This window comes from Scyliorhinus torazame, chromosome 22, assembly GCF_047496885.1.
Source record: "Scyliorhinus torazame isolate Kashiwa2021f chromosome 22, sScyTor2.1, whole genome shotgun sequence".
NCBI classification, from domain to species: Eukaryota; Metazoa; Chordata; class Chondrichthyes; order Carcharhiniformes; family Scyliorhinidae; genus Scyliorhinus; species Scyliorhinus torazame.
Window position 1 is genome coordinate 10,994,882 of NC_092728.1, and position 27,375 is coordinate 11,022,256.

The following is a 27,375-nucleotide window of genomic DNA, read 5'->3' on the forward strand; positions in this document are numbered from 1 at the left end:
CACACTGTTTTTTTTTCCCTTTGGGGAGTAGTGGGGGAAGAATTCCCAAGCTGATTATCAGCCCGGGGTGACTTGTCTGTGTGGAATTTGCACGTTCTCCGTATCTCCTTGGATTTCATCCAGTCCGGTTTCCTCCCACAGTCTAAAGATGTGAAAGTCGATTGGCCATGGTAAAATTGCCCTTTAGTGTCCATAGCCTAGATGGGGTTACGGGGTAAAGGCCTAGATAGGGTGCTCTTTCAGAGGGTCGGTGTGAACTCAATGGGCTGAATGGCCTGCTGCACTAAAGATTCTCTCCTGGTGGGAAACCCCACACAGACAAGTCTGGCTGCATTATAGCCTGGTATGGCAACTGCTCGGCCCAAGACCGTAAGAAACTGCAGAGAGTCACAAACACCGCCCAGTTCATCACACGAACCTGCCTCCCATCCATTGACTGTCTACACCTCCCGCTGCCTTGGGAAAGCAGGCAGCATAATCAAAGACCCCTCCCACCCAGCTTACTCACTCTTCCAACTTTTTCCATCGGGCAGGAGATAGAAAAGTCTGAGAACACGCAGTAACAGATTAAAAACAGCTTCTTCCCTGCTGTCACCAGACTCCTAAACAACCCACTTATGGACTGATCTGATCTTTTCACATCTTCTCTACCAAGTAGTACTACACTCCTGTATGATTCACCCGATGCATTTTTAAAAATATTAAAATTGTGTATTTTGTTTGCCCTATTATGTATTTTCTTTTTATGTATGGAACGATCTGTGCGCTGCACTCAGAACAATACTTTTCACTGTACCTTGGTACACGTGACAACAAACAAATCAAATCCAATCACCCAAGGCCGGAATCGAACCCGGGCCCCTGGCGCTGTGAGGAAGCAGTGCTAACCATCATGCCGTCCCTAAAGGACATTAGTGAATCAGATGTTTTTTGTTTAAATTTAGAGTACCCAATTCATTTCTTTTCAATTAAGGGGCAATTTAGCGCGGCCAATCCACATACCCTGCACATCTTTGGGTTGTGGGGGTGAAACCCACGCAAACACGGGGAGAATGTGCAAACTCCACACGGACAGTGACCCAGAGCCGGGATCGAACCTGGGACCTCAGCGCCGGGAGGCAACAGGGCTAACCCACAGCGCCACTATTTTACGACAATCGATGTTCATTTCATGGTCGCTGTGACGAAGGCTCTCAATTCCAGATTATATTAATTGAATTTAAATTCTACCAGCTGCTGTGGTGGGATTTTAACCCTTGACCCCCCTCCCCCTAGCTCCCTGGAGTTACTCGTCCAGTGATGTTACCGCTACCCCACTGTGTCCCCAGATTGGATGGGGCCAGGGCAACTCAAGAAGGTTTTAACAGACAGTGAACCTGTTTTTTTTGGTAATTATTTTCAGGATAAATTTCCAAGTTGTGCAGGGGAGGAGGTTGCATTGTCAGTTTTGGGGATATGATGGACTTGCCCCTCTTTCCCTCCCTCCACCCCCAAGAATTTTGGCTCTTGGCCTCCCTGCAGGCTTCACGCTGCGTCTAGGCCTCTGTTGCTAGGTTACCAGATCCGAAGGAGCGGGAAGCGTCACATTACGTGAGCACGCGCGTCGAACGTCCAGCTAACGTCGATAAAGTGGGAGCTCTGATTTGCACATATTTGCGCCTGCGCGTAGCCAGCCCCAGCTTAAAAAAATTAGTGGGACCCGACCACGTGATCCGAGGACCCGGGCGGGGGTGGGGGGGCACCTATTAGCTTGAAAAAAAAAGACGAAAACAATTACTACCCCCTCGATACGCTTTTAGACCGCAGTGTAATTTTTAAAAAAAGTTGGAGAGAAAAAAAGAGTGCAACTTCATTTAAAAATAAGAAAAACTACAGCTCCCGACAGCCTCTTGGTTTGGTTGTGGGGGAACCGCTTCCGGCGGCTGCGCAGAATGAAAACTGGGCGTCCTGATGGTGGACGCAGGCATGCATCCGGCACCTCCCCCTCTCAGCGTCTGCGCAGGCGCAAGTCCCTCTCCGGTGCCGGCAACCCGCCCTTCGACGCCGCGCAGACGCGTGAGTCTCCCGTCCCCATCTCCGCGCAGGCGCAAGTCCCTCGCCCCGCCAACAACCCGTCCTCCGTCGCTGCGCAATCTCCTCCCCCCACCCCCCCCCAAACAACAAAGCAGCCGCCGCGCAGGCGCAGACGCACCCCCGACATCGGAGTTGTGCGTCGCCGCGCAAGCGCAAATCCCTTTGCCGGCCTCGACAACAGCTATCGCGCACGCGCCAGTGCCGCTCCCCTGCCGGCCGCGCAGGCGCAGCCCCCGCCTGACCCCCCCCCTCCCACCGACCTGAGCTCGAGCGCGCAAGGGGGCTTTCCAACCGATTTAAATAATAAAAGAGGAAAAACTATCTGCCTCCCTCTCGTCGGCCGACCGCTTACTTTTCCTCCCCCCAAAACAGATATAAAGCATAAAGAGCCCTTTTCACCCCCAGTTCTCCTCATGGTTTGAGCAGATTGACTTTTTAAATGCGTTTAAAATGAGCTTTTGTCCGAACCCCTCCCCCCTCCCTCTGAGGGAGTGCGAGAAAATTCTGCATTGATGAGTAATTCTAAAACAAAACAAATCTAACCTTTAATTTAATTTTTTTTTAATTGGAGGTTGTGCTTTATCCGGAAGCAGAGACCCAGCTGAAGAGGAGGAGTTTTATTTTTAAAAACCTTTTTCCTTTGCTTTCCTCCCCTTCAATCTTTTATTATTTTTAAATATTTTATTTCTAACCCCCTCCCCTCCCCTCCCCAAAGCTCAAGATGGTTGCATTTTTTTCTTAACCATCAGGATTGAAAGTAAAAGCTCCTGAGGAGATTTGGGGGTTTGTAGGGAAAAACTTTTAAAGAGAGAGAGAAGGGGGAAAAGAAACCCCCCCCCCCAAAAAAAAACAACCCCCAATTCCTCTGCCTCCATCCTGGGGCTTGTTGCAGCAAGGATATGGCACCCAGCTGCAAGTTCTGGGCTGCTACCTTTGCAAGCTCTCTCGCTCCATCCATCCTTTAGTAAGTATAGAGGTGGTTTGTGTTGGTAGTTGCGGGTCCGGGGGAGGAGGGAGGTGAGGAGAGTAACAAAACGCCTTCTTAAAAAAAAAAAATCAACAGCTTAACTTGGCATTTCCTTCCCGCCGACCCCCAGCCTCAAGTGTGTGGGACGTCTGGATTGAGAAGGAAAGTGTATCATTTGGATTGCGCTTGCAATGGATATCAGCTCTCAACCATTCCCGCCACCACCCTGACCCCTCATCATTTTGTTCTGCATGTTTCTCCTTTTTCTTCCAAAGTGATACATCTGAGCATATTTGCTACCTCGCGGATCGTATGTTTGTCCGTTGCCGATGTGTGAATCTGCGTAGATTTGTGTTTCGTTCATATCTAACATCTGTGTAATGATTTGTGGATGCGCTGCCAACCTATTACGGATACTAGGTGCCGTGAATGTTTTTATAAATGCATATATTTAGCTTGTGTATTGAAGCAAACTGGTTAATATACACATAGTGGATAACCTGTATATTTAAGAACATAGTGGATAACAGTGGATAGCGTGTATATTTTAGAACATAGTGGAGAACATGTATATTTAAGAACATAGTGGATAATGTGTATATTTAAGAACTTAGTGGATAACATATTGGATAACATGTATATTTAAGAACATAGTGGATAGCATGTATATTTTAGAATATAGTGGATAGCGTGTATATTTAAGAACATAGTGGATAACGTGTATATTTAAGAACATAGTGGATAACGTGTATATTTAAGAACATAGTGGATAACAGTGGATAGCGTGTATATTTTAGAACATAGTGGAGAACGTGTATATTTAAGAACATAGTGGATAAGGTAGTGGATAACGTGTATATTTAAGAACATAGTGGATACCATGTATATTTAAGAACATAGTGGATAACTTGTATATTTAAGAACATAGTGGATAACGTGTATATTTAAGAACATAGTGGATAACGTGTATATTTAAGAACATAGTCGATAACCTGTATATTTAAGAACATAGTGGATAACGTGTATATTTAAGAACATAGTGGATAACTTGTATATTTAAGAACATAGTGGATAACGTGTATATTTAAGAACATAGTGGATAACGTGTATATTTAAGAACATAGTCGATAACCTGTATGGTTAAGAACATAGTCGATAACCTGTATATTTAAGAACATAGTGGATAACGTGTATATTTAAGAACATAGTGGATAACGTGTATATTTAAGAACATAGTGGATAACGTTTATATTAAAGAACATAGTGGATAACGTTTATATTTAAGAACATAGTGGATAACGTGTATATTTAAGAACATAGTGGGTAATATACATCCATATCTTATGTTTATAGTTCATATATAACATATTTTATCTACCTAAGCTTATATATTGAAAAAATGTCATTTTTGAATATGTCCCCTGGAATAGAGGATTGGCTTGGCACAGTTTTTTCTCTTAAGTGTTTGGATATCTATTATGTTTGTAACCGGAGGTCGGTTTAGCTCTGTTGGCAAGGGGTGGCACGGTGGTGCAGTGGTTAGCACTGCTACCTACGGCACTGAGGACCCGGATTCGAACCCGGCCCCGGGTCACAGTCTGTGTGGAGTTTGCTCGTTCTCCCCGTGTCTGTGTGGGTTTCACTCCCTCAACTCAAAGATGTGCAGGTTAGGTGAAATAGCTATGCTAAATTGCCCCTTGGGAAAGAAATAATTGGGTACTCTAAATTTATTTTTAAAAAGCTCTTGACTGGACAGCTGGTTTGTGATGCAGAGCAATGCAAACAATACGGGTTCAATTCCCAAACCGGCTGAGGTTATTCGTGAAGGCTCCACCTTCTCAGCCTTGCCCCTCTCCTGATGTGTGGCGATTCTCAGGTTAAATCCCCGCCAGTCAGCCCTCCCCTCAAAGGGGAAAGCAGCCTATTGTCATCTCGGACTATGATGACTTTACATTATATTACAGATTTTTCTGGAGAATTCAGGAGAGATGTACAGCATTGATAACCTGTCGTGTAATATTTCTCTCTCTCTTGCTCCACTTCCTTGCCTGACGTGCTTTTTGTAAAGTTGTTTCTTGATTACAGCAGCGAGTTATATTTGGAAAGATTTTGGTGGTTTGTCAAGTCGACGTGTCCCTGCTTGTGTTTGTTAACCTGCCTTTTTTTTTAAATAACAAAATCGCATGGGGAAAAACCCAGCGACGCATGAGGATGTGGGATATAATTTGTTGAATGGTTGTTGCAATTTAGTTACTTGCGTATCTGCGTGTGTGGATAGTGCAAATTTCAGGACAGCGCTATGCTGGCTTTCGTTCCCTGGTCGGACTTGCATTTTGATTTCCACCCCCCCCCCCTGCCGTCATCGTTTTCTTCCTGTAGCACAGTAGCTTTCTAGATCACAAGCAGCTGTCCTGTTGTACTTGAGCCTGGCAAGTCTATGAATGAATGAGCAACAGCACCTTGTGCTTTGTACCTCTGCACTGGGAGCTGGCTGGCAACTGGCTGCCTCGCTTTGATGTCGTGGGGGTCATCGAGGTTGGCGTCACTTATTAACCCAGCGAAATCTGCCGCGTTTATATATTTGATCTGAGATATAGGTACAGTGTGGCACTTCCTGTTTCTCTTATTGATACTTGTTAGTGGAAGCTGCCAGTTTAAATGAATGGGTTTCTCTGCCTTTGGTGGGAGAGTTATGGTGCTCAAATGCCATAAGCCAGCAGTGATATGAGAAGCTTTGAAAAGTGCAGTGCTTAATAGTCGCTTTGGAGGGTCCCCCTTTTCCATTAAATGTGGGGTGTTTATGAGCGACTTAGTGAGGAAGTGACCCTGGGTAACCGAGAGGAAGTAGGTGTCCGCTTGACTCAGTTGGTGGCAGTTCTGTTCTGAGTCAGAATCAACATGGGGCCTAAGATGATTGGAGTCTCCCAACGCAGTTCAGACAGGTCGCAGCCTAGACCGTGTTGATTAACTCGAACCTCGTCTTGGGTGGTGGTGGTGGTGGTGGTGGTTGGTTGGGTGGGGGGGGGTGGGGGGGGGGAGGCCGGGAGGCCGGGAGCTATGGAAAACTGTGTTGTATTGGGAGAGGGATACAGGCCCTTCTCAGTGTGTCGGGGAAGGGACAGGCATTGGTCCACAATCCCTGCTCTGCATTGGGTAATCCACTGAAATCTTTCTAACCTCTGCCTGAAGTATTTGTGAGTTTGGAAAATGTTTTAAAACGCAAGTTGGCGTGGTGTCACAAAGGCTTTTGTTTTTAAGTGAGAGCACATTCTGTTCTGGATTCTGCATTTGTAATTCCCTCTGGGGTGTCTCTTATTTTTCTTTCCCTCCCACCCCACACTAAAGTCCGCATCTCGTTACTCTCTGGATACCTTGCGCAAGCTCTCCATTCCGTAGATCAGGCAGGATATGACAGCAGGATGATTCACCATGGCGGGCATCTCGGCCGAGTCTGGCCCTGCTTTCATGCAACACCTGATTCCAGTACCTCCCCCGCCCCAATATCAGCTAGAGTTGGTGCAAGGAGAGGCCCACCTACGGTATGGAATATGCTTCCTGTCCTACCCATGGAATATGCTTTCTGTCTTACCCTCCAGTGGTGTCCCCTCTCTTTCCCCCAACTAGTGTTGAGGTGGGAGCCATGCAACACATTGAGCACTGACGTTGTTAGTTTCTTGCCGCACCTGAAGGAGACCATTCTGCCTGTCCTATCTGTGATGTGGCCTCAACCGGGACCTGGGATTCATGTCGCATTACATTCATCCCCCACCATCTGGCCTGCGAAATCCTACCAACTGTCCTGGCTTGATGCAATTCACACCTCTTTAACCTGGGGTCACCCCATCTCTGGATCTGTAAAGATTTAATCACCTGCTAATGGTCGCATTCCAAGCATTGTTTGGCATCTTTGAATTTGTCTGTATATGTGTTTCTGGAACATACCTCTTCATTCACCTGAGGAAGGAGCAGCGCTCCGAAAGCTAGTGACATCGAAACAAACCTGTTGGACTTTAACCTGGTGTTGTAAGACTTCGTACTGTGTCCTATCTGTGCCAGCAATGTGAATGAGCCCTTCAGTTTAGCCCCACTTGTCAGTCCACCCCCATAACCTTGTCAGCTAACCTTCTTCAGCGTCACCAGAATCAAGCCAAGACCCAACCAGTGATTTGAGGAATGGTTATTGCATAGCCTCCTCGTGTCTTTTTTTTCATTCGCAAAGTCAAGGAGCCTGTTCACTTTTTTAACTGCCGTAACAACTTGCCCTGCTTCCTTTCAGTCTTTGTGAATGTGCACTCCGATGCCCCTCTGATCTTGCACCCATCTCAGAAAAAGTGGCATTTTGAGGAGACTGCTATGCCCGTGTTGGATCGTGCTATGCCGACTTCTGACAATGCCCCCCCCCCCCCCCCCTCTAGGGACAAAATATGACGCGTGGTACTGCTTTTGGGGAGGAAGCTGAGACTGCCCTCCTACCCAATCTGGCCATGTCCATAGAACCATGGGAACAGGCAGCAACAGAAGCAAGCCATTCTGCCCAACCTACACCTGCAAGCTCTTTGAAAGGTTATGTTTGAGGGGGATGGAAACTAGACTCCGTGGAGCCAGAGCCGGGTTTGCTCCCTGGGTTCTCTGGCAACCGGGTTGGCCATGCCCTGCTTCGCCTCAAGTCAAGCGGGGACTTGTTGCTGAGGTCACTTGCTCCAGGCTTCGAGAGCACCAGGACCTCTCAGCCAGAGATAATTCAAGCTCCCCGCCTCTACTTGGGAGCCCTTTCGTTTTAAAGTTGAAAGCCGCATGCCCTGGCGTGTGAGGTACCTACAGATATTTGGCTCTCAAGATAGAATTATTAAACTGCCTGGGAGCACTGGGATCTGTTCAGAAATTGTGCCGGTGTAATTGTTACGTTGATTCATGTCTCCCACCTTTGGAAATGCTGATCTGCTTAATCACTTTTTAAAAAAAAATTGTTTGGCTCAATACCTCCTTAGCTAATTGCGGTGCCTGTGAGCCATGCACTGCCAGGTTATTGCTTATTTGACCAAAAGGAGGTGGCCACTTATTTTCTGGTCCTGTCTCCAGACGAGGGTGGCTTACCAGGCTCCTCGAGGCACAGATTGCAGCACCAGAAATCTCAAACTGGGCTGTAGGTTCCTGCACAAAGGTGCTGAGCCCTGAGAGGTGTCGCTTTGATGTTGGCTGCTGGCTTTCGATTGGGTACTGTTTGACCAATGATGCCTAAGGGGTGTAGTTAAGAAGTTTAAGGGCCACCGTGCTGACGGAGTGTTACTGATTATTGCGAGACAACCAGCCTGTTGAGCAAAGGAAATTAGTCATGTGGGTTTGGAGCACTGGTTCATGCTTCGTTCATGTCCATGGGTATGTAACAAAGCTGTAAACTGTTTTCTCTCTCTCGCTCTCCCTTGCTGTCATTTGACCCACTAATCCTTCAACTTCTCTTCCTTTTTCTCTTGGGCCACTTTCATACCACCATAACATCCCTGCAGTACAGAAGGAAGCTGGTGGGAGTTGGTTTAGCTCAGTTGGCCAGACGGCTGGTTTGTGATGCAGAGCAAGGCCAACAGCAAGGGTTCAATTCCCGTACTGGCTCACCTTCCCAAACTTGCCACTCGACTGAGGTGTGGCGATCCTCAGGTTAAATCACGACCAGTCAAAGGGGAAAGAAGCCTGTGGTCATCTGGGACTATGGCCACTTAACTTTTACTCATAGTGCAGAAGGAGGCCATTTGGCCCACCGCGTCTGCACCAACCTCCGAAAGAGGAGCACCCCACCTCGGCTCACTATCCTGCCCTCTCCCTGTAACCCCACCTAACCTTTGGACACTAAGGGGCAATTTCGCACGGCCAACCCATCTAACCTGCACATCTTTGGACTGTGGGAAGAAACCAGAGCACCCGGAGGAAACCCACGCAGCCACAAGGAGAAAGTGCAAACTCCACACTGTCACCCAAGGTCGGAACTGAACCCAGGTCCTGGCGCTGTGAGGCAACAGTCCTAGCCACCGTGCCGCCCATCTGTTGCCCCTTTCCACCAAACCACCCCCCAATCTCACACCACCTCCAACCAGGTTATGGTCACAATATTCTCAATTGTAGCCATCGCCTTGCGACCTCCAAGCGAGGTCTGATGTCTCCCTCACCACCCCACCCCAGTCTCGCTGAAATGGGGTTGTTGGCCTGTCCAGGAGGCCTGTCTCAGTGTCAGGCTGGTAGGGATGTCATGACTCTGGTCGCGGTGATGGGTCAGAGGTCAAGCCCCTATGTCAGAAGGGATGTCATGCCGTCATCCCTGCCTTCCCGCCACCACCCGACCGAGTCGCTCCTCCCCATTCGGGGAGGGGGTGGGTGTCTAACTTGGGGCTGTCCTCCCTATGCCCAGGGTTGTTGGAATTTCTCACTGAAAGCCAGCATCTGTCCAAACAGGGACAAGGGATTTGGGGAAAGGACAGGGAATGAGAAGAGAGTGGCGAGAGAGCGAGCGAGCCTGCCTGTCAGAACACTTGGGAAGCACAGATTCAAAGGGCTGAACGGATCTCCTTTGCTCTAATTTATAGTTAGGCTGTGTAAAACGGAATGAATTTCCTGCTGTTGTTTCCCCGCAGACGTGTAATTCTCTGAAATGTCAAGAAGTAAACCGCTTGCTGTTCAAATCGTGACAAACCTCTCACGTCTGGAGTCAGTCATTTAGCCATTACCTCTGTTGAGAATGTGTTAATTTTAGTACTTAGCAATAAGACTATATTTATTCCCTTACCTGTCTCTGCTTCTGCCTGTTGCCTGGGTTGATCTTAAAATACTGTCAGGATAGCAGAAAAGTGTTTTTAAAATTTGGAATGTGTGAAATTAATTTGAAGAGATTATAATGCTTGTAGGTGAAAATAAATATAACTGTCGGCTAAAAATTTAGACGGCAAACCAAATAATGGAGCTCCTGAAACCTGACTCAAACCTTTAAGATTCGGCGGGGGTGTCAACAAAGAACAGTAAAGCACAGGAACAGGCCCTTCGGCCCTCCAAGCCTGTACCGGTCATGTTGCCTGTCGAAACTAAAATCTAAACTTCCGGGGTCCGTATCACTCTGTTCCCACCCTATTCATGTATTCATCAAGATGACTCTTGAATAAGATGGATAAGGGCAGCACGGTAGCATAGTGGTTAGCACAATTGCTTCACCGCTCCAAGGTACCAGGTTTGATTCCCAGCTTGAGTCACTGTCTGTGCGGAGTCTGCACATTCTCCCCGTGTGCGCGTGGGTTTCCTCCGGGTGCTCCACTTTCCTCTCTCAATCCAAAGATGTGCAGGTTAGGTGCATTGGCCATGATAAATTGCCCTTAGTGTCCAAAATTGCCCTTAGTGTTTGGTGGGGTTACTGGGTTATGGGGATAGGGTGGGTGGGGGGGAGGGGGGGTGGGTGGGCTTGCGTAGGGTGCTCTTTCCAAGAGCCGGTGTAGACTCGATGGGCCGAATGGCCTCCTTCTGCACTGTAAATTCTATAATTCTATGAATGTCGGTATCGTAAGTGCTTCCACCACCTCCCCAGGTGGGGGTATCGACGGGGCGGATCCTCTTGTGGGAGAATCTAGAACTCTTTGGGGGGGGTTGGTCACTGTTTAAAAATAAGGTGTCGCCTATTTGAAATGTAGATCAGGAGAAATTATTATCCTTCAGAGAATGGTGAGTCTCTGGAACTCTTCCTCTGCAGGCTGTGGAAGCAGATCTTTGACTATTTTAAATGCACAGAAAGAAGTCTTACAACACCAGGTTAAAGTCCAACAGGTTTGTTTCAAACTTCTAAGGAGCAGCGCACCGAAAGCTAGTGTTTGAAACAAACCTGTTGGACTTTAACCTGGTGTTGTAAGACTTCTTACTGTGCTCACCCCAGTCCAACGCCGGCATCTCCACATCATTATTTTTAATGCAGAGGTGGATAGATCCTCATCGAGGGCCAAAAGGCCTGTACTGCGCTGTAATCTTCTATTGACTTGTGGAGGGGGTGAAAGGTTATTGGAGGGGGGGGGGGGGGGGGAGAGAGAGGTAAGCAGGAATATGGGGTTGAGGTTGCAATTTGATCAGCCTGTGATCTTATTGTATGGCGCAGAGCAGGTAGCAGGTCCGAGGAGGCCGAATGGTCAACTCCTGGCCGTGTGGAAGCTGCCACGAAAATGCTGAGCGGGTTCTTGAGGCTTCAGTTCAGGAGGGACCAGAGAATTGCGATGTGGTTCTCTTTGCACCCCGCGCCCCCATCCCTTATTAGAAGCGATTTCCCTCCACAGAAGTCACCCTGGCCAAGATCTTCCAGCACGTTGTTGAAATCTGCTGTGTTCGGCCAGGCCCAGGTTCCTTTTCAAACCTGAACACTGGCTCTGGTGGCGGGGAGGCTCGTAGCTCCGGTCCACTGAGCCCCTTTGTTGCTCGCGTCTTGCTTGTTGTTCATTTCAAAGCGAATTCTTGAACAGTCCCGGTGGGATGAGAGTGTGGCATAGAAAGATCAACAGTGGCAAGCAACAACAAAACTCCAGTTTCTTTTGAGTGCGGTGGGGGAAGCGAAGGCACCTAATGTGGTGTTGATTTGTAGAGACCGGAATGGTCACAGTTACAAACTCCTGGTGGTGGGGATTTCCGTGCAATGCCGGTGCCCCAAACATTCCAGGAATGAGTGAGGCGGTGGTGCCCTTCTTTCTCTGAGATCACTGCTGTCACAAGTTAAGACTGATTGCTCGGGTGTGTGTCTGTGTGCATGTCGAGTACGTGCAGTGTCCACTGTTTCCTGTTCATCAGCTACCTGCCCCTTCAGGAGAGGAGAAAAATAATACCTGATGTGAGAGAGAGGGAGCGGCAGGGCTGACAGAGGCTGACAAACTTTAAATAACTTTCTTGCAAAGCCAATGATGTCCTGATCGAGTCAGCCGGCGGGATGACTGAAGGAAGGCTAGATTAGTCAATGCTCTTTAAATGCTCATTGGAGAGTTTTCTGCTTTAATGCTTCTCTATCGAAAGAGTTGCTAAGTAAGGCGCGTTTCCATTTCCTGTCACCTTTTCCCTCTAATGTATTTTCTTTCTCTTTTAAACACAGCATTTCGTGTCCTATAACTGCCTGTTGGATGATTAAAAAGTGAAGAGGAAGGATTCTTCACGATTCTCCCCGCTCGCCGAGATGCCTGCTTAGAAAGTGCAGAGGGAACCATCCAGTCGCCATGTCCTAAGCTAAATGCAGTGTTTGGAAGGTTGGCTGATCTGACGAAAGAGAGAGCGAGAGAGAAAGAGTGGGAAGGTTTCTTTTATTGTTTCCACCCCCCCCCCCCCCAAATCAAAATTAAAAGAAAACTCACACTTGCAAGATGGCCACGGACCCAGGAGAGCCAGCCGGCCCGGGGGATTCCAGCAAACTGGGCAGGGTGCCCTCCAGCTCTGGCCAGAGCTCAGCCGGCAACGAGCCCAGCTCGATGGCGGCGCCCGGCAAGGCGGAGAAGCCCGGCGACGGCAGCCCTCCGTCCCTCCTGAGGCCGGGCAAGAGCGCCGAGAACCACCGCTTTGTGCGGCGCAGCGTGGAGGTGGTCGACCGGGAGCTGGCTGCCAGGCAGCCCGGTGCCGAGAGCCAAGTCTGCCCCAGCGCGCCGGAGGGCAGGAGCGAGCCCGGGACACCCAGGGCAGCCCAGGAAGGCCCGAGAGATACGGCGAGGGAGAGGACCGAGAAAGAGAACGAGGAGGAGGCTGAAATGAAGGCAGTTGCCACCTCTCCGGGAGGCCGGTTCTTGAAGTTTGACATTGAGCTTGGGCGAGGGGCCTTCAAGACTGTGTACAAAGGGCTGGATACTGAGACCTGGGTGGAAGTTGCTTGGTGCGAACTGCAGGTTAGTGTACCGTTTCTGTGTTTTCTGTTTGCCCCTCACTGATGTACGCTGACCTTGTCTTGGAAAAAGTAGAACAGGCTGTGCAGTACTGTCATGGCACAGGAATAGCCCGTATCTAAATCTCAGTCTTTCAGGAAGCTGGTCCCAGTTGAGGTCGGGATGGGCATGTAAGATTCCCAGGGCAGGCTGGCTGCTGTAGAGGATGCTTTCCACCTTGTGAGCGGGGTGGGGGGGCTTGATCTCATTGAATGGGGGAAGCAGGCTCCAGGGGCGCCTCATTCCTCCTATTTCCCATGATCTCACAGGTGGCCCACTAGTTTTTATTCCAACCCCTGGGACACCCCGATGGTGTGAAAGTCATTCGCTCGAAAGCAATGGTTTGTTTGTCCTTCAGTTGGTTCGCTGTTGCTCACAGCAATGTGCGTTTTATCTCTCTTGACGCCAATGACATGTTGGCCTTCGTTCCCGAGGGGAATTGAGTAGGGGAGCAAGGAAGCTTCACTGTACAAAGAACAAACAAAGAACAAAGAAATGTACAGCACAGGAACAGGCCCTTCGGCCCTCCAAGCCCGTGCCGACCATACTGCCCGACTAAACTACAATCTTCTACACTTCCTGGGTCCGTATCCTTCTATTCCCATCCTATTCATATATTTGTCAAGATGCCCCTTAAATGTCCCTATCGTCCCTGCCTCCACTACCTCCTCCGGTAGTGAGTTCCAGGCACCCACTACCCTCTGCGTAAAAAACTTGCCTCGTACATCTACTCTAAACTTTGCCCCTCTCACCTTAAACCTATGCCCCCTAGTAATTGACCCCTCTACCCTGGGGAAAAGCCTCTGACTATCCACTCTGTCTATGCCCCTCATAATTTTGTATACCTCTATCAGGTCGCCCCTCAACCTCCTTCGTTCCAGTGAGAACAAACCGAGTTTATTCAATCGCTCCTCGTAGCTTATGCCCTCCATACCAGGCAACATTCTGGTAAATCTCTTCTGCACCCTCTCTAAAGCCTCCACATCCTTCTGGTAGTGTGGCGACCAGAATTGAACACTATACTCCAAGTGTGGCCTAACTAAGGTTCTATACAGCTGCAACATGACTTGCCAATTCTTATACTCAATGCCCCGGCCAATGAAGGCAAGCATGCCGTATGCCTTCTTGACTACCTTCTCCACCTGTGTAGCCCCTTTCAGTGATCTGTGGACCTGTACTCCTAGATCTCTTTGACTTTCAATACTCTTGAGGGTTCTACCATTCACTGTATATTCCCTACCTGCATTAGCCCTTCCAAAATGCATTACCTCACATTTGTCCAGGTTAAACTCCATCTGCCATCTCTCCGCCCAAGTCTCCAGACAATCTAAATCCTGCTGTATCCTCAGACAGTCCTCATCGCTATCCGCAATTCCACCAACCTTTGTGTCGTCTGCAAACTTACTAATCAGACCAGTTACATTTTCCTCCAAATCATTTATATATACTACAAAGAGCAAAGGTCCCAGCACTGATCCCTGTGGAACACCACTGGTCACAGCCCTCCAATTAGAAAAGCATCCCTCCATTGCTACCCTCTGCCTTCTATGGCCTAGCCAGTTCTGTATCCACCTTGCCAGTTCACCCCTGATCCCGTGTGACTTCACCTTTTGTACTAGTCTACCATGAGGGACCTTGTCAAAGGCCTTACTGAAGTCCATATAGACAACATCTACTGCCCTACCTGCATCAATCATCTTAGTGACCTCCTCGAAAAACTCGATCAAGTTAGTGAGACACGACCTCCCCTTCACAAAACCGTGCTGCCTCTCACTAATACGTCCATTTGCTTCCAAATGGGAGTAGATCCTGTCTCGAAGAATTCTCTCCAGTAATTTCCCTACCACTGAAGTAAGGCTCACCGGCCTGTAGTTCCCGGGATTATCCCTGCCACCCTTCTTAAACAGAGGAACAACATTGGCTATTCTCCAGTCCTCCGGGACATCCCCTGAAGACAGCGAGGATCCAAAGATTTCTGTCAAGGCCTCAGCAATTTCCTCTCCAGCCTCCTTCAGTATTCTGGGGTAGATCCCATCCGGCCCTGGGGACTTATCTACCTTAATATTTTTTAAGACACCCAACACCTCGTCTTTTTGGATCACAATGTGACCCAGGCTATCTACACCCCCTTCTCCAGACTCAACATCTACCAATTCCTTCTCTTTGGTGAATACTGATGCAAAGTATTCATTTAGTACCTCGCCCATTTCCTCTGGCTCCACACATAGATTCCCTTGCCTATCCTTCAGTGGGCCAACCCTTTCCCTGGCTACCCTCTTGCTTTTTATGTAAGTGTAAAAAGCCTTGGGATTTTCCTTAACCCTATTTGCCAATGACTTTTCATGACCCCTTCTAGCCCTCCTGACTCCTTGCTTAAGTTCCTTCCTACTTTCCTTATATGCCACACAGGCTTCGTCTGTTCCCAGCCTTTTAGCCCTGACAAATGCCTCCTTTTTCTTTTTGACGAGGCCTACAATATCATTCGTCATCCAAGGTTCCCGAAAATTGCCGTATTTATCTTTCTTCCTCACAGGAACATGCCTGTCCTGTATTCCTTTCAACTGACACTTGAAAGCCTCCCACATGTCAGATGTTGATTTGCCCTCAAACATCCGCCCCCAATCTATGTTCTTCAGGTCCCGCCTAATATTGTTATAATTAGCCTTCCCCCAATTTAGCACATTCATCCTCGGACCACTCTTATCCTTGTCCACCAGTACTTTAAAACTTACTGAATTGTGGTCACTGTTACCGAAATGCTCCCCTACTGAAACATCTACCACCTGGCCGGGCTCATTCCCCAATACCAGGTCCAGTACCGCCCCTTCCCTAGTTGGACTGTTTACATATTGTTTTAAGAAGCCCTCCTGGATGCTCCTTACAAACTCTGCCCCGTCTAAGCCCCTGGCACTAAGTGAGTCCCAGTCAATATTGGGGAAGTTGAAGTCTCCCATCACCACAACCCTGTTGTTTTTACTCTTTTCCAAAATCTGTCTACCTATCTGCTCCTCTATCTCCCGCTGGCTGTTGGGAGGCCTGTAGTATACCCCCAACATTGTGACTGCACCCTTCTTATTCCTGATCTCTACCCATATAGCCTCACTGCCCTCTGAGGTGTCCTCTCGCTGTATAGCTGTGATACTCTCCTGAACAAGTAGCGCAACTCCGCCTCCCCTTTTACATCCCCCTCTATCCCGCCTGAAACATCTAAATCCTGGAACGTTTAGCTGCCAATCCTGCCCTTCCCTCAACCAGGTCTCTGTAATGGCAACAACATCATAGTTCCAAGTACTAATCCAAGCTCTAAGTTCATCTGCCTTACCCGTAATGCTCCTTGCATTAAAACATATGCACTTCAGGCCACCAGACCCGCTGTGTTCAGCAACTTCTCCCCGTCTGCTCTGCCTCAGAGCCACACTGTCCATATTCCCTAGTTCTCCCTCAACGCTCTCATCTTCTGACCTATTGCTCCCGTGCCCACCCCCCTGCCATACTAGTTTAAACCCTCCCGTGTGACACTAGCAAATCTCGCGGCCAGGATATTTATGCCTCTCCGGTTTAGATGCAACCCGTCCATCTTATACAGGTCACACCTGCCCCGGAAGAGCTCCCAGTGGTCCAGATAACCGAAACCCTCCCTCCTACACCAGCTGTTTAGCCACGTGTTTGTCTGCTCTATCTTCCTATTTCTAGCCTCACTGGCACGTGGCACAGGGAGTAATCCCGAGATTACAACCCTCGAGGTCCTGTCTTTTAACTTTCTGCCTAGCTCCCTGAACTCCTGCTGCAGGACCTCATGCCTCTTCCTGCCTATGTCGTTAGTACCAATATGTACAACGACCTCTACCTGTTTGCCCTCCCCCTTCAGGATTCCCTCTACCCGTTCGGAGACATCCTGGACCCTGGCACCAGGGAGGCAACATACCATCCTGGAGTCTCTTTCACGTCCACAGAAGCGCCTATCTGTTCCCCTGACTATAGAGTCCCCTATAACTATTACTCTTCTGCGCTTTGACCCTCCCTTCTGAACATCAGAGCCAGCCGTGGTGCCACTGCTCTGGCTGCTGCTGTTTTCCCCTGATAGGCTATCCCCCCCGACAGTATCCAAAGGGGTATACCTGTTCGAGAGGGGGACAACCACAGTTGTATGCCGCCTTGGTGAGACCACACCTTTGGGAGTGTGTGTAGCTTTGGTCTCCGTACCTAAGGGAGGACTTGCTGATCACGGAAAGAATGCAGCGGAGGTTGGTCCCTGGGATGGTGGGAGGGGCTGTCATGAGGAGAGAACGAGGAGATTGGGCCTGTATTTTGAAGAATGGGAGACAATCTCACTGAAGCACACAAACGTCTGACAGGGCTCGAGGGGTATCATAGGAACTCTACAGTGCAGAAGGCAGCCATTTAACCCATCGAGTCTGCACCGACCCTCTGAAAGAGCACTCCACCCATGTCCATTCCCCTGTCCACCCCAGTCTATCCTCGTATCCGAATCTGCACATCTTTGGACACTAAGGGGCCATTTAGCATGGCCAATCCACCTAACCTGCACATCTTGGGAGGGAGACACGGCCTTAGAATACAGGGCAGGCCATCCAGGACTGAGGTGAGGAGGAATTTCTACACTCAGCGGTGGTGAATGTTCAGAATCCTTTCCCCAGAGGGATGCGTTGCCTCCATTATGGAGGATGTTCGAGACCTAAATTGATCGGTTTCAACACATTGGCATATGGAGCTCGTGCTGGGTAGATGGCGCTAAGGTAGAAAATCAGCCATGATTGCCAAGAGGCCGAATAGCCTACTCTTGCTCCTGATGTTGACCCATGTAGGTCAACTCAAAGGCAGAACCTGCTCACTATTGCAGTTCAGGCGTATCTGTGGAGAGAGAAACTAAGAGTCCACGCGCCTTGTGACTCTGCTAAAGTTGATCTCCGTTCCGTCCTCCAAAATGTTGTGCTTTTCTTTTCAGTTTCCTTTCAGACATCTGCAGTGTTTGGCTTCCCCATTCTGTTCACTCCCTACGAAGGGTTATCACTCCTTTTGCCTGGAGTGTGCCAATCTGCTTGCACAAGTTTTGAGTTTGTGTGGCTGCATGAGGAGAATTGGATGTTCTGTCCATTACGATCAGGCAATTAAAAAAAACTAGCAACCTGAAAATCAATTAAAACGCAAATTCCATTTCCAGCATGGATCTTTCCCTATTGTAACCTGAGCACTGACCCGCTGACAGTGTGACACTCCCTCAGTACTGACCGTCCGACAGTACGGCGCTCCCGAAGCACTGACCCTCCGACAGTGCAGCACTCCCTAAGCACTGACCCTCCAACAGTGCGGCGCTCCCTCAGTACTGACCTTCCGACAATACGGCGCTCCCTAAGCACTGACCCTCCGACAGTGCGGCACTCCTTCAGCACTGACCCTCTGACAGTGCGGCACTCCCTCAGCACTGACCCTCTGACAGTGCAGCACTCCCTCAGCACTGACCCTCTGACAGTGTGGCGCTCCCTCAGCACTGACCCTCCGACCGTGCAACACTCCCTCAGCACTGACCCTCCTACAGTGCAACACTCCCTCAGCACTGACCCTCTGACAGTACGGCACTCCCTCAGTACTGACCCTCTGACAGTGCGGCACTCCCTCAGTACTGACCCTGACAATGCAGCACTCCCTCAGTACTGATCCTCTGACAGTGCAGCACTCCCTCAGTACTGACCCTCTGACAGTGCGGCACTCCCTCAGTACTGACCCTCTGACAGTGCGGCACTCCCTCAGTACTGACCCTCTGACAGTGCAGCACTCCCTCAGCACTGACCCTCTGCCAGTGCAGCACTCCCTCAGTACTGACCCTCTGACAGTGCTGCGCACCCTCTGCACTGACCCTCTGACAGTGCTGCGCTCCCTCAGTACTGACCCTCTGACAGTGCTGCGCTCCCTCAGTACTGACCCTCCGACAGTGCGGCGCTCCCTCAGTACTGACCCTCCGACAGTGCGGCACTCCCTCAGTACTGACTCTCCGGTGCAGCGCTCCCTTGGCATTGACTGTCTGACCGTGCGATGCTACCTCTGCACTGACCGTCTGACAGTGCGGCGCTCCCTCGGCACTGACCCTCCAACGGTGTGGCGGTAGGAGTAATTGAATCACTCTTTCAAAAAGCTGGCACAGTCACGATGGGCCAACTCTCCTCCTGCTGTATCTTCCTTGGATGATGAGCCGCGCATGAGTTGAGTGACAGGCTGGCCCCACTCTGTTGATGGGGAATCACTCCTTCTCCTGCCCTCAGCTGAACCCCCCTCCCCCACCCACCCACCCAGATCTATCTCGAGCCCTACCTGCCGTTTGCACCACACCTTCTGAATCTGAATGTTGAGAATTCAGTGAGAGGAGCGAGTGGAATTCCACAGGCATCATCGATAATGTCACGCTATTGCAAGGTGGAATATGAGGGAGGAATTGCTGATAGATCTCCAAGATGCCCATTCACAAAACTGAGGCTGATTGGCCTCACTGCAACTGAGGAATCCCAGAAGGAGACACTATCTCCAACAAAACCAGCCGTGGAGCTCTATATGTTAACGAAAGAGGCCCTTCGGCTCATCTCGCCTGCGCTGACCTTCGAACACCTATCTATTCTAATCCCATTTTCCAGCACTTGGCCATAGCCTTGTAGGCTCTGGTCTTTCAGGCACTCATCTAAACGCTTCTTCATTAATACACGGGTTCTCGCCTTTACCACCCTGACAGGCAGTGAATTCCAGATTTCAACCACCCTATGGGTGAATGTTTTTCCTGAAATCTCCTCCAAATCTCCTGCCCTGTGCACTGAGCTGAGGGAGAGAGAGAGAGAGAGACGAGGCCTACCCTGTAAGCTGGCGCCATGATTGTCTGTTATACTTAAACCAGTCCTGGGGTGGGTGAAACCCAAGTGTGCTATTTTGGTTTGTGGCTTTTGGACTTGATAGCTGAGTATAACAGGAAGGTGCCAGGATCTGACCATGAATCTTTGAGGCAGCTGAGTGTGACTGGTTCCACGAACTGACTTTATTCTCCAATTGGTTGGTCAGTCTAAGCAGCCTCTTTGGTGGAGTACTGCATAAATAGTGTCTTTGGCGGTGTCGAGACTTTCCAAGCTTTCACGTTGCTGTGGGGAATGTTGTTTGAAGTGATTTCTTTGCAGTGACCCGTCGAGCAGAGTTTGGCTGCCTGACCTTATCACAGAGCAGGCTGAAATCAAAGCTGGATCGATTATCAAATACCCTACAACCTCGAGGGAAGGGGGAATTACAGTGCAGTTCGGTCTAGCTGGAAGGGGCTTTACTGGTGGAAAAGTAAGGAAGGGTTCTTCCAGCCCTTTGCAGCTGTCAAAATTGTCAACGTCCCCGGAAGGGTAGGGGGATTTTAGTTCAGACAGGCATCATGGTCGGCGCATCATGGTCGGCGCAGCCTTGGAGGCCGAAGGGCCTGATCCTGTGCTGTATTGTTCTTTGGCTGTTGACTTTGTTGATGGTTACCGTGGGGTGCACGATATTCTGCCTGTCAATTAAATGAAGATTCCACCTGCTGGCATCCTCGAGTTTTCCTCTTCAAGGCACTCCGTGGTATAGGCTCCACATGTGCCGGGTCCCCTCTGATAACTCATTCCGGTGCCTGTTCTGCAAGTGCAGCTCTAGACTGAGTGCCACATGCAGCCTGCGCCCTCTCTGCGTTTCGGTAGCATCTTCTCCCCTGACCGTCGCTTGTAGGCTTTAACTCCCAACTTCACCCGTGATGTGACATTTCTATTCCCTGCACCATCCCACGTGTTCTCTTTCTTTCTCCCTCCTGGGGAGAACCTCTACTCCCTCCGCCCACCGACATACAGTAGCAGCCGTGTGTACCCTCTACAAAATAAACTGCAGTAACTCGCCAAGGCTCCTTGGGCAGCACCTTTCAAACTCACAACCCTAGAAGGACAAGGGCAGCAGATGGATGGGGAACCCCCTCCCACCTGGAGGTTCCCCTCTGAGTCACTCACTATCCTGACTTGCAAATATATCGACTGTTCCTTCACCATCGCTGGGTCAAAATCCAGGAACTCCCTCCTTAACAGCAGTGTGGGTGTACCTACAGACTGCAGCGATTTGAGAACAAACAAAGAACAAAGAAATGTACAGCACAGGAACAGGCCCTTCGGCCCTCCAAGCCCGTGCCGACCATACTGCCCGACTAAACTACAATCTTCTACACTTCCTGGGTCCATATCCTTCTATTCCCATCCTATTCATATATTTGTCAAGATGCCCCTTAAATGTCCCTATCGTCCCTGCTTCCACTACCTCCTCCGGTAGTGAGTTCCAGGCACCCACTACCCTCTGCGTAAAAAACTTGCCTCGTACATCTACTCTAAACCTTGCCCCTCTCACCTTAAACCTATGCCCCCTAGTAATTGACCCCTCTACCCTGGGGAAAAGCCTCTGACTATCCACTCTGTCTATGCCCCTCATAATTTTGTATACCTCTATCAGGTCGCCCCTCAACCTCCTTCGTTCCAGTGAGAACAAACCGAGTTTATTCAATCGCTCCTCATAGCTTATGCCCTCCATACCAGGCAACATTCTGGTAAATCTCTTCTGCACCCTCTCTAAAGCCTCCACATCCTTCTGGTAGTGTGGCGACCAGAATTGAACACTATACTCCAAGTGTGGCCTAACTAAGGTTCTATACAGCTGCAACATGACTTGCCAATTCTTATACTCAATGCCCCGGCCAATGAAGGCAAGCATGCCGTATGCCTTCTTGACTACCTTCTCCACCTGTGTTGCCCCTTTCAATGACCTGTGGACCTGTACTCCTAGATCTCTTTGACTTTCAATACTCTTGAGGGTTCTACCATTCACTGTATATTCCCTACCTGCATTAGCCCTTCCAAAATGCATTACCTCACATTTGTCCGGATTAAACTCCATCTGCCATCTCTCCGCCCAAGTCTCCAAACAATCTAAATCCTGCTGTATCCTCAGACAGTCCTCATCGCTATCCGCAATTCCACCAACCTTTGTGTCATCTGCAAACTTACTAATCAGACCAGTTACATTTTCCTCCAAATCATTTATATATACTTCAAAGAGCAAAGGTCCCAGCACTGATCCCTGTGGAACACCACTGGTCACAGCCCTCCAATTAGAAAAGCATCCCTCCATTGCTACCCTCTGCCTTCTATGGCCTAGCCAGTTCTGTATCCACCTTGCCAGTTCACCCCTGATCCCGTGTGACTTCACCTTTTGTACTAGTCTACCATGAGGGACCTTGTCAAAGGCCTTACTGAAGTCCATATAGACAACATCTACTGCCCTACCTGCATCAATCATCTTAGTGACCTCCTCGAAAAACTCTATCAAGTTAGTGAGACACGACCTCCCCTTCACAAAACCGTGCTGCCTCTCACTAATACGTCCATTTGCTTCCAAATGGGAGTAGATCCTGTCTCGAAGAATTCTCTCCAGTAATTTCCCTACCACTGAAGTAAGGCTCACCGGCCTGTAGTTCCCGGGATTATCCTTGCTACCCTTCTTAAACAGAGGAACAACATTGGCTATTCTCCAGTTCTCCGGGACATCACCTGAAGACAGAGAGGATCCAAAGATTTCTGTCAAGGCCTCAGTAATTTCCTCTCCAGCCTCCTTCAGTATTCTGGGGTAGATCCTATCAGGCCCTGGGGACTTATCTACCTTAATATTTTTTAAGACACCCAACACCTCGTCTTTTTGGATCACAATGTGACCCAGGCTATCTACACCCCCTTCTCCAGACTCAACATCTACCAGTTCCTTCTCTTTGGTGAATACTGATGCAAAGTATTCATTTAGTACCTCGCCCATTTCCTCTGGCTCCACACATAGATTCCCTTGCCTATCCTTCAGTGGGCCAACCCTTTCCCTGGCTACCCTCTTGCTTTTTATGTACGTGTAAAAAGCCTTGGGATTTTCCTTAACCCTATTTGCCAATGACTTTTCATGACCCCTTCTAGCCCTCCTGACTCCTTGCTTAAGTTCCTTCCTACTTTCCTTATATGCCACACAGGCTTCGTCTGTTCCCAGCCTTTTAGCCCTGACAAATGCCTCCTTTTTCTTTTTGACGAGGCCTACAATATCACTCGTCATCCAAGGTTCCCGAAAATTGCCGTATTTATCTTTCTTCCTCACAGGAACATGCCTGTCCTGTATTCCTTTCAGCTGACACTTGAAAGCCTCCCACATGTCAGATGTTGATTTGCCCTCAAACATCCGCCCCCAATCTATGTTCTTCAGTTCCCGCCTAATATTGTTATAATTAGCCTTCCCCCAATTTAGCACATTCATCCTCGGACCACTCTTATCCTTGTCCACCAGTACTTTAAAACTTACTGAATTGTGGTCACTGTTACCGAAATGCTCCCCTACTGAAACATCTACCACCTGGCCGGGCTCATTCCCCAATACCAGGTCCAGTACCGCCCCTTCCCTAGTTGGACTGTTTACATATTGTTTTAAGAAGCCCTCCTGGATGCTCCTTACAAACTCCGCCCCGTCTAAGCCCCTGGCACTAAGTGAGTCCCAGTCAATATTGGGGAAGTTGAAGTCTCCCATCACCACAACCCTGTTGTTTTTACTCTTTTCCAAAATCTGTCTATCTATCTGCTCCTCTATCTCCCGCTGGCTGTTGGGAGGCCTGTAGTATACCCCCAACATTGTGACTGCACCCTTCTTATTCCTGATCTCTACCCATATAGCCTCACTGCCCTCTGAGGTGTCCTCTCGCAGTATAGCTGTGATATTCTCCCGAACAAGTAGCGCAACTCCGCCTCCCCTTTTACATCCCCCTCTATCCCGCCTGAAACATCTAAATCCTGGAACGTTTAGCTGCCAATCCTGCCCTTCCCTCAACCAGGTCTCTGTAATGGCAACAACATCATAGTTCCAAGTAGTAATCCAAGCTCTAAGTTCACCTGCCTTACCCGTAATGCTCCTTGCATTAAAACATATGCACTTCAGGCCACCAGACCCGCTGTGTTCAGCAACTTCTCCCCGTCTGCTCTGCCTCAGAGCCACACTGTCCCTATTCCCTAGTTCTCCCTCAATGCTCTCACCTTCTGACCTATTGCTCCCGTGCCCACCCCCACCACCTCGAGGACAATTAGGGATGGGCAATAAATGCTAGCCCAGCCAGTGTCACCCATATACCGTGACAGAATTTTTAAAACACTTGTGTTCGACTGTGAGCAGTTAAGTGCTGCCAGGAAGGTGGAATGATCCTTCTCCAAGCTCCGTGGAGGGTTCGGGAAACTATCAGACTGAGCAGAATCGGATTGGAGGTCCCAGCAGGCAGGAGGGGAATATGTCACAAAAAAGATCCCGCAGAACTGTGAGTATCACATCCAGAGCTTGGGTGGTTCTACCTCATCAGGAAAGTCTGAACCGGCTGGAACTCCTCTCCAGGATAATTCGGCAGGCCAGAACGAGGACGATTAATATAAGACGACCGCAACTCGGCGGGGAGTACCCAGTGAGTGGGGAGAATGCGGGACTCGCTCCCCTAGGACATGGCCGAGGTGAATGAGTGTCAGTGCATTGAATAAACTTGAGGAAGTATGGGGTAGAAGGCTAATGGTGGCAACAACCCCTCAGCTCGCCTGGGGCAGGACAGCAGCACCAAGAACAGAGGCTGTGCTGAAGGGTAAAATTGTGCTGGTGGAGCTGAAAGGACCCAAGGATGTGTCGGAAACAGAGGACTGAGGAAACCAAACAAGACGCCAGTCTGAAGGTGGGGGGCCACCTCTCTGCCAGGCCGGTTCTCGATGTTTGATATTGAGTTTGGGAGAGAAGCCTTTTAGACTGTGTGCGTGCACCTGTGCATAAATATATATAAAGGGCTGGATACCGAGAACAGGGAGGACGTTGCTTGATATGAACTGTGGGTTCTGGCTTTTGTAGTTGAATCTGACCAGTTGCGTGCCTGAGACTAGGATAAGCACAGCATGTACAGTCCTGGCACTGGCTCAGAAAGATCCCTCATCTAATTTCCGATCTCTGCTGATTTGGCTAAGCCCAGGTAAGGAGGTAATGAATTGACGAGGAAGTGGAGGCGAGCAAAAGGACAGGAAATGAGACACCTCCAAAGAAAACACTTCCTCCGCAAAGAGCCAGTAGGGTACCCCGGGGCCCCAGACACCACACTACTAGAGGACCTGATGGGCACAAGTAATGAGAAGGCGGGGGCTATGTTGGAAAATATACGGACAGCTACTGGACAGAGCCTGGACTCCACTGGACGAGACCAGACAAAAATGGGAGGACAAACTGGTTACAGAGGTAGGATGGGGACTCTGGAGTGAAGCGTTGAGCAGGGTGAACTCCACCTCTTCCTGCGCAAGGCTAAGCCTAATGCAGCTCAAAGTGGTGCACAGAGCGCACCGGACCAGAAGTGGTTTCTGGGGCCCCGGGGTACCCTACTGTCTCTTTGCGGAGGGAGTGTTTTATTTGGAGGTGTCTCATAGACCGATCCAGACGGCAACAAAATGCACATAGGGTCAGTTAAACGTAGGACAAACAAAACCGCTGTATAATAAAGGAAATTAGCGTGGGTGAGAAAAATGTGATGTGTATTTATACAACTGTTTAGAAATATGGGAAATGCCAGTAAAAAGCTTTCTAAAAAAGGTAAGGAGGTAGTAGGGGGAACCACAACTGGCCTTTGTGTCTCTTATCTCAAGACTCCAAAAAAAACAATCATACTGGGGCAGGAGCCCAATGACCCCTCGTGGGGTATACCTGCCTGCTTTTCTGAAGTGGACACCTCACTCTCTCTCACTCTCTCTCTCCTATTTAATGATATGTCAATTGAGTTATGTGGAGCAGGGTTGGAGGGCGAGGGGTGTCCCTCTGTGGAGCGCTAGCTGACATGGAGCAGTTGGGCCGAATGGCCTGCTTGTGGCATCGTCTGTAGAAAATGCAGAGCAGATCAGTCGAAATCTGTCGAGAGATTTGAATTGAATTCTGTCAGTGCTGCTCATCACCCCTGACATTTATTTCCCTTTCAACTCCTAAGCCTGTCTGAGTCACAAGGCTTTCTTGTCTGGTGCATACTCCTGCCAAGATTACAGTAACTGGGGAGAGCATCTTATCTAATCCATTCTGAAAGTGTTTTAATTAATTTTTAAATTAAAAGTCTGGGACCGTTCCCTCGAGTACTGTAAATGTAACTATACTGGCTGCTTTAGTCAGTTGTAAAATTTCACCAGTTTAGCCACAGCTCGCAGAGTATTTTGACTTTCTGCCCCCCCCCCCCCCCCAAACCCCGGAGTTGGTGGGTAGTGGGTCATGCCTCTGCTCCCTGCCCAAGGTCCCGAATCCAGGCCAGACCTCCAGTGCAATGCTGAGGGAGCACTGTCAACAGAGGGGTGACCCCCCCCACTGTGCCATGGGCTAACAGCGTCATTGTAATGGGTTAAATGGTAAGCCTCACGACGCCGAGGATCCCAGGTTCGATTCTGGGTCACCGTCCGTGTGGAGGCTTGTACATTCTCCCCGTGTTTGCATTGGTTTCATCCCCACAACCCAAAGATGCGCAGAGTAGGTGGATTGGCCACGCTAAAATTGGCACTTAATTGGAAAAAAATGAATTGGGTACTCTAAAGTTTAAAAAAAAAAGAAATGGTAAGTCACATGCTCAACAGTTTGATTAGAAAAGAATTCAGTTGTACAAGACATTGTTGAGACCACATCTCAAATACAGTGTGCAGTTTTAGTCTCCTTATTTAAGGAAGCATGTAAATCCATTGGAGGAGGTTTCCTAGATTGATACCTGGAATGAGTGGGTTGTCTTACGAGGAAAGGCAAGACAGACTGGGCTTGCTTCTACTGGAGCTGAGGAGAGTGAATGGCGATTGCAATGAAGCAATGTGTGTCAGTGGTGGGTGAATGCCTAGAACTCACGCCTAGGAGTCAGAAGGTTGTGGGTTTGAAACACAAACCAGAGATTTGTGCACTGCTGTCCTTGCAGCACTTAGCACTGACATTGGGAGGCCAGCCTAGATTTGAGTGATCGGCGTGCTCTCTGAATATCAGGACTTTGGGAGCGTGTCGGCGGAGGGTTAGTGCTGGGGGGCACCGTGCCAGCGGAGTGTTAGTGCTGAGGGGGCACCGCACCGGCGGAGGGTTAGCGCTGAGGGGGCACCGCGCCAGCGGAGGAGGCACATTCAGTTGAGTCAAATGGGAGTTGGGTTGACTAGGCCTGTATTCACTCAGGTTGAGATGAATAATAGGGAATCTCATTGAAATGTGTAAAATGTTGACAGGGCTGGACAGACTGGATGCAGGGATGTTGGTTCCTCTGGCTGGGGGTGGGGAGTGCGTTAGGGTTACAAGGGGTCGCAATTTCAGGATATGGGGCGGGCCACTTAAAACTGAGATGAGGAGAAA

General features: G+C 49.3%; 1 protein-coding gene across 1 annotated transcript in view; it reads left to right on the forward strand.

Annotated features, from left to right (window-relative positions):
- The first annotated feature begins 2,236 nt into the window (after nt 1-2,236).
- The window catches only part of LOC140399426 (serine/threonine-protein kinase WNK3-like), a 178,118-nt gene continuing 152,979 nt past the window's right edge, over nt 2,237-27,375 (forward strand). Inside the window, 2 exon segments of the mRNA XM_072489004.1 lie at nt 2,237-3,037; nt 12,132-12,909. Of these exon segments, the coding sequence (XP_072345105.1) occupies nt 12,397-12,909 (513 nt within the window). The 5' untranslated portion in view covers nt 2,237-3,037; nt 12,132-12,396.